Source organism: Tinamus guttatus, unplaced genomic scaffold (genome assembly GCF_059628265.1).
Source record: "Tinamus guttatus ecotype Peru unplaced genomic scaffold, ASM5962826v1 Tinamus_guttatus_pri_ptg001216l, whole genome shotgun sequence".
Classification (NCBI taxonomy): domain Eukaryota; kingdom Metazoa; phylum Chordata; class Aves; order Tinamiformes; family Tinamidae; genus Tinamus; species Tinamus guttatus.
Window position 1 is genome coordinate 114,170 of NW_028289750.1, and position 7,398 is coordinate 121,567.

General features: G+C 46.2%; 1 protein-coding gene across 1 annotated transcript; it reads left to right on the forward strand.

Annotated features, from left to right (window-relative positions):
* The first annotated feature begins 1,890 nt into the window (after positions 1-1,890).
* LOC148590602 (uncharacterized) lies at positions 1,891-4,680 on the forward strand. The gene is made up of 3 exons (XM_088538827.1): positions 1,891-2,520; positions 3,603-3,767; positions 4,618-4,680. The coding sequence occupies exons 1-3, from the start codon at positions 1,891-1,893 to the stop codon at positions 4,678-4,680; spliced, it is 858 nt and encodes a 285-aa protein (XP_088394953.1).
* Positions 4,681-7,398: the final 2,718 nt, after the last annotated feature.

Here is a 7,398-nt window from a genome sequence, read left to right on the forward strand (position 1 = left end):
TAAAGCAATTTCTGTTTGACTCATATTGAAGCCTTCAGGAGTCATGTCTGGCCTCTCGCAGATGGTGACCCCGACGTGATGCACTTTCAGTGCATTTGAAGAGGGACACCCTGACGGGAGTGTGGAAGGAGTGTTTGTGGAAGAATTGTTTGAAAGCAGGAACTGAGAGGAAAACTAGGGCCTAATACAGCTCTGGCATTACAGAGGCCTGCTTGGGGTGCTACACAGTTGCCACTTCCAGGATGGTTGGTATGCACGGACTCGGCTCCTCCACGGTTCCCTGGGCAACGCAATCTGCCCTCCTCGCAGCTGCAAAAGGGAGTAACGGAGGATGGAGCGGGGTGAAGGCTCCGCGGCCAAACTCTGTTGCACTCCCTGTGCTGGGCTGCTGATAAGCCGCACAGTGGCTGTCTAATGAGAGATATACGATAACAAGTCCGGTGCTGAGCCAGCAAAGGTGGCAAATGATGAACTTTGCTTGAACTTTGCTCATTATAATGTGAAAACCGTACCTCCATCCCAAGAGTTACCCGCCTCCGAGGTACGACCACCCCTCACTGAGCATGCGCTCTAGATTTTCGGTGGACTGTACCTTTAAATGAAAGCGAGAAACTTTTTCACCAATCAATAACAATATTAAGTATGACTCTAGTCACTCAAGCTCCACCTGAATGTAAAGAAAAGTATAAAAGGTGAACTAAGGATGAAAAGTCTGAGGGGAAGAAACCATCGTAACTCTTGGGTCAGTCAACAGGCTGAGCCCCCTTCCCTCCCCTCAGGTCGGGACGCTGCCTGAGGAGACTCGAGACTGAGAGCCCTCTCCCATCTTCTGGGGTGAGTGATGATTGCACATTTGTACATCAGAGCTAGCTAAAAACCCCACGCTCTAGTAGAGAATTTCCTGTACTGACATCCGAAACCTGCTTTGTAAATGTTGCATTTGAATAAATCATACTGTTTGTGAACTCGACTACTTGTTTGGGGGGAGGCGATCGGACCTACAGTTGACAGACTGTTCGTGAATCCGATACTGCCAGAGTCGAGCTTATAGTTGATCACACTATTTGGGAACTCGATTCGCTCCTAGGAAGGCGATCGGACCTACGGTCCACGGACTGTTCGTGAATCCGATACTGCCAGGGTCGAGCTTATAGTGGATCACACTATTTGGGAACTCGATTCGCTCCTAGGAAGGCGATCGGACCTACGGTCCACGGACTGTTCGTGAATCCGATACTGCCAGGGTCGAGCTTATAGTGGATCACACTATTTGGGAACTCGATTCGCTCCTAGGAAGGCGATCGGACCTACGGTCCACGACTGTTCGTGAATCCGATACTGCCAGGGTCGAGCTTATAGTGGATCACACTATTTGGGAACTCGATTCGCTCCTAGGAAGGTGATCGGACCTACAGTCCACAGACTGTTTGTGAATCCGATACTTTTTTTTTTTTGGTATCTCCTTCCCCCCCCCACCACCACTACCACTACGGCTTTCAACTGCAACATTTTCAACACAAAATTGGCGTAGTCGGCAGGATGTCGATAAAGGAATTCCTACGGAGACAGAAATGTGGTCCCTCAGAAGGTGGGGAAGATTGGGCCAGAGATAATTGGTCAGATCCTGAAAAGGTTTTGCAAAGAATGGAGGAATGCCATGCTAAGTTTAAGGACGGCAAAGGCAAGGGTGTTATTTGTGCTATTCTGGGCGGTTGCTTAATTCAGGCGCAGAAGGACTATAAAATATTTGAGAAATTGAAATTAGATTATCAAGGTAAGAATTCAGAAATTCAACATTTGCAGTATGAATTAGAGAAGGAAAAGAGACGTACCCAGTTACTGGAGCAGCGAATTGAAACAATGCTGATGCAGGCACCCCGACCCCCTAATATGCGGCAAATCAGAAAGTTAATTACTAACACTGAGCCTGAGGACTGGGACGGGGACATATGGGGAGAGCCAGATAAAGAGATACAAGAAGAATCCTCAGAATTAGTGGCTGTTCGGCCGCTGATAAAGACCGAAACATCTGAAGGTCCCCGAGGTCGGAATCCCCGCACCACAGTTCGGACTACTCCTTATTCAGGTTCAGAATTAGGAGAACTGCAGACTAAATTTTCAAGAAAGCCTGGGGAAACCGAAACTGAATACTTGTGGAGAGTTTCCCTTTCAGGTGGCGACAGAATATTGTTAGACAGAGAAGAATCTTTAGGCTTCTGGGGACCAGGAGTGTTTCTAGATGAGGGGTTCCCAGATGATAATCGATCTATTACTGCTCGAGTTGCTTACTGGGCAGGGGGAATAGACCCCAGAGAAAGAGGCGAGCCACTAATAATCAAAGTTAGGGGACTGTCTGACTTATCAGAGGCGATGCAGAAAGCTGCTTGTATTCAGGCAATGTATGACCGAGGACGCTTTGATGTTCCGTTAATGGCTCCGGTAGACCCAGTCCACCTAAGGCCCCTTATTAAGGGTCTGCCTGACACAGCAAAGATATATATGCAAAATTTAAAGGAAAGGGTCATTCGGGCCCAACAGCATAATGATCAGAACCTTCACGCCCCCCCAGCACACGTTCCTACTTGGGCAGAGCTGTTACATGACATGGTGAGTTATGGACGAGAGATGGCATGGTCAGACCTTGAGCCTCTATCAGAACAATCAGGGAGAGGTAGGAAGGTATTTCACACGAGAAAATTGGAGGGTCGACCATACCCAAAACATGAACTGGAACCCTTTCAGGGTCTGCCGGCATCAGTAAATCAAATTAACAGCCCTCTGCGTAACGATTTATGGCGACAAGCATTAGCTTTAGGAGTGCCCCGCGCTATGCTGCAGGGGCAATCCACTAGCTGCATCAGAAAATTGGTTGAAATCCTGGAACGCAGAGCAACTGAATCTCCTCCTCCAAGCAGACAAGACAAGAACTCCCCCTCTGCCCCCGCCTCTGACAGAACAAACAATCCCTTTGCTCCTCTAAGTGAAGAGTTTAGGAGATCAAAAAACTAAGCAATGCGGATTGGGATTCGGGCCGCCCAACCCGCATGATACATATTTTTCAATGGTCCAAAAACAAAGAACCCTATATATCAATTCCTGTTGGTCCAAAAAAACTTAGTCTAGAATTTTTGATTGATACTGGAGCACAAATTAGTGTTCTGAACAAGTTGCAAGCAGAATCATTAGGAATTAAACCCTCTCAAAAATATATTGTAATTAGTGGAGTAACAGGTGCTAAAGAAAAATGCCCACTTGCTAGGACACAATTATGGTTGCCTGGGGAAAAGAGGATGACAGCTGTGGATGTGGTACTAAGTTCACACCCTGGGAACATTCTAGGATATGATGTGCTTAGAGGAAAGCGATGGTATCTGCCTAATGGTAGTGTTTGGAATTTTGGAGGAAAGGAGCAGGAAAGCATAACGGTAGGAGTGCTGGAAGTAACACATGCCCTGCCCCCATCTCATGTGACCAATGTTCCCCAGTACCCTTTGCCTGCAGCTGCAAAGAAGGGAATAACTGAAGTAATTGTGGACTTAGAAAAGCGAGGCATAATTGGCCGAACACATTCTCCGTATAACTCCCCGGTGTGGCCTGTCAAGAAGCCGGATGGCAGGTGGAGAATGACAATTGATTACCGAAAACTTAATCATAACACCGGCCCACTAACAGCGGCAGTCCCTAGCATAGCTGAGATTGTCACGGCTATACGATCAGCTGCACACACCTGGATGGCCGCCCTAGATATCAAAGATATGTTCTTTATGGTACCCTTAGATGATAAAGACAAGCCACAGTTTGCATTTACATGGGATGGTGTACAATACACCTTTAATCGATTGCCACAGGGATATAAACACTCACCCACTATTGCACATAATGCGCTCGCAAAGCTTCTAGCCACAGTAAAGAAACCCCCTGAAATATGCATTTATCAATATATAGATGATATACTAATAGGTGGAAACAACAAAGAATGTGTACGAGAAACTGCTCAAACTATTTGGCAACTATTAACAGACCATGACATGGAGGTACCACCATCCAAATGTCAAGGTCCAGCACAAGAAGTTAAATTCCTGGGGGCTTTGTGGGTATCAGGAGCTGTAGCTGTGCCCAACGATACATTAACAGAGATTGAAAAGGGACGCATACCCCAAAACAAGAAGGAACTACAACAACTAATGGGAACACTAGGATATTGGAGGAAACATGTTCCTGGGTTCTCTGTAATTGCCCGTCCTCTCTATGATTTGCTGAGAAAGAACAAACCGTGGGATTGGACTCCGATCCATGCAGAAGCTATTAAAACCCTAAAGGATGAATTAGTTATCAATCAAAGGTTAGGCCCCCTAAATCCAGTGGACCCTTTTCGGGCTGAATGGGGTTTCTCTGAACATGCCTCCTATTGCGGCATCTTTCAAAAAGGAGCTTCAGGTCCTTCACGACCCCTGCTTTTCTCGTCTACCTCCTTTAAAGAGACTGAGCAGCATTATTCTGAGTGGGAAAAGGGACTTCTCTCCTTAGTTCGTGCAGTGAAAGAGGCAGAAAAACTACGAACCTCACAGGATATCATCGTTCAGGGGCCTTTTCCATTGTTAAGCCCTATCCTTAAAGGCGCCCCCCGTCCTGAAGGTGTCGCACAGAAGGGAACGATCCGCAAATGGTATGCTTATCTAGAAGGAATAAGCCACTTGTTAGCACTAAAAGAAGGACCAACTAAGACCTCCAAATTACAACAGCCAGTAAGCTCAGACATTACAACATTATGTCTTCCTTATAAGCCTTCACCTATTAAGGTAGCTCCAGAATTCACTGTATCCTCTAAAAAGGATGGAGTGTGGTTTACTGATGCCTCTGCCCGAAGAACAAGCACGGGGTGGAATTATAAGGCAGCAGCCCTGGAAATAAGCTCAGGACAGTCAGTAACTGAGGAGGGTGACGGTAGCGCCCAAGTCGGGGAACTCCGAGCCCTGCTATTGGCTGTGGAAAATGGAGCTGAGGTAATTTATACCGATTCCTATGCCACATTTAAGGGAGCAACAGAATGGATATGTCAATGGGAAGCAAATAATTGGGAGGTAAATCGTGTACCGGTGTGGAGGACAAGTGACTGGCAGAGACTTTTGGAAGTAAGCAGACACCGACCTTTAGAAATAGGATGGGTAAAGGCACATGCAAAAACTAGTGTACCAGCAACAAAGTGGAATGAGGAAGTCGATAGGTTAGCGCAAGTGCAAATAGTAGCTGCTGAAGGAGATGAGTGGCAAAGGCTAATCGAATGGTTGCATGTAAAAAGGGGACATTCGGGGAAAAATGACCTATATCACGAATGTGTGGCACGGGGATGGCCTGTGTCAGTAGCATTAGTTAGTGAAATAATATCAGCTTGCCCTCAATGCCAACTCCGACTGAAAATGAATCATCCTAATCAAGCTCCCCCTCAGCACATTCAAAGAAACAAAGTCTTATGGAGCACCTGGCAAATCGATTATGTAGGACCATTAAGACCTGCTCGTGGTCGAAAATACATCCTGGTAGGCGTGGAAGTAGTATCCAGACTAACCATGGCCACGGCAGTAAGTGCAGCCACTGGTGAGAATACTGTGAAAATCCTGCAGGACTGGTTTAGTAGCCTCCCAGCACCAGAGTGTCTACAAAGTGATAATGGCAGTCACTTCACTGCTACTGTAGTGCAAGATTGGGCAAAACAAGAAGGAATAAAATGGGTGTTTCACACTCCCTATTATCCCCAAGCTAATGGTATAGTGGAAAGAGTCAATGGCATGATTAAGAAACATGCAAAAGTGTCACAGCCTAACTGGGATCTGCGGCTATCCCAAGCAGTCTACACAGTAAATAACAGATGGGGAACTTATGGAAGCCCCAAAATACAAGCTTTCTGTCCCACAGGACCACCTGCTCCCACCTTATCAGAGCCCTCAGAGTCACAAAAGCATACACCTATTCAAATGCAGGTGGGACAGCCCGTGATGGCAAAATTGCCCTCTATTGGGGTTGTTCCTTTAATTTTGGCTAAACCTCGAGGACTATGTGCCTGGGAAGCCACTGATGCTAGTGGGAAGACACACCGCATAAGCAGTCGGTGGATCATTCCCGACTTCTGACCAAATATAATTGCTTGTTTATGCTTGCAAAATCAATAACAATCCAATTTGTGCCGGTCAAGGCAGAGACCGAGCATTCTTCCTTTTGTTTTCCAGGATGTGAAAAACCCGGAATGCTGGACAATTGTACCTGGAACCAAGGACTCTCCTATCTTGAGTATCCATCAGGATTGTTAGTTTCATGCATAGTGTTGTTAATCAGATATTTGTAATAGGGTTATAGAGCTGTAGTTAGGATTAGCAAATATGATATTTCCAACTTGCGTTGGGAAGATATGCTTTGGCTTGGTATGTTTAGTGCACTGGAATCAAGGAGATACTCATAGTGACAATGCACAAACCTTATCCGCCCCTGACGGATAACTTAGCCCTAAACTTTAATAAAGGGGTTTGCAACTGCTCTCAATGAATCTAGTATTACCGCTTGCTTGCCTCTACCCAAATCTGTAGTACCATTTGGCCCAGGATTTTCTTTTGGCTCAGTATCAAACCAGCCAGCATTGTGGTATTGCCAAAATGTGATAAATTGCTCCAATTGGGAACAACACGATTGGGTCAGACACTATTGGCCAGTTTACATTTCCCTAAAAATAGGCTGTCTGTGCCATAATCACAGCATAAAATATAAATCAGTAAGTGAAGACTTTGTGCCTCGTAATGATTGCCGTATAGCTTCTGGTGACGCTCCAGCTGGTTTGATCTGGGCCTGCAGTGATGGCAATATGTATACCACCTTATGGGCTGGATTACCTGAACTCCAGTGTACCTTGGGCCTTCCAACATTGTGCCCCATGTGGAGGAGAACTCCCCTCCGGCCCCACTGGATGGCTCAAGCAAAACGGGCAAAAATAGAACTGTCAGGACATGTAGAAGCGTGGCAGGACCCAGGAGCAGCCACCCGCATAGCCTGGGGAATGGAAGGATTTTTTTTGGATTTGGTCATGCTACTGTGCAAACGCGATTATGGTTAAGTAAGCTAGCCTATCAAGTAGAAAAATTAGCTAATGCCACCGATACTAGTATACAGTTGCTCAATCAACAACTACAAGCCACATCAAAAATGACTCTTCAGAACCGGATGGCACTGGACTTGATGCTGTTACGCCAAAATGGACTTTGTGGCTACCTAAACCTCTCCAGTACCGACTGCTGCATTTATATCCCTAATGTTACACAGGACCTTGATATCCAATTAGAGAAGATACGACAGGTGGCGAAAGACACCCATGAACTCCGGGAATCAATGAACACTACCTGGCTGGCAAAGGTG

Coding starts and splice junctions, on each gene's coding strand:
- LOC148590602 (XM_088538827.1), top strand. CDS start 1,891: ATGCGGCAAATCAGAAAGTTAATTACTAACACTGAGCCTGAGGACTGG. Junction 2,521..3,602: donor TGCAAAATTTAAAGGAAAGG/GTCATTCGGGCC, acceptor TGGCCTGTCAAG/AAGCCGGATGGCAGGTGGAG. Junction 3,768..4,617: donor TCAAAGATATGTTCTTTATG/GTACCCTTAGAT, acceptor CTATCCTTAAAG/GCGCCCCCCGTCCTGAAGGT.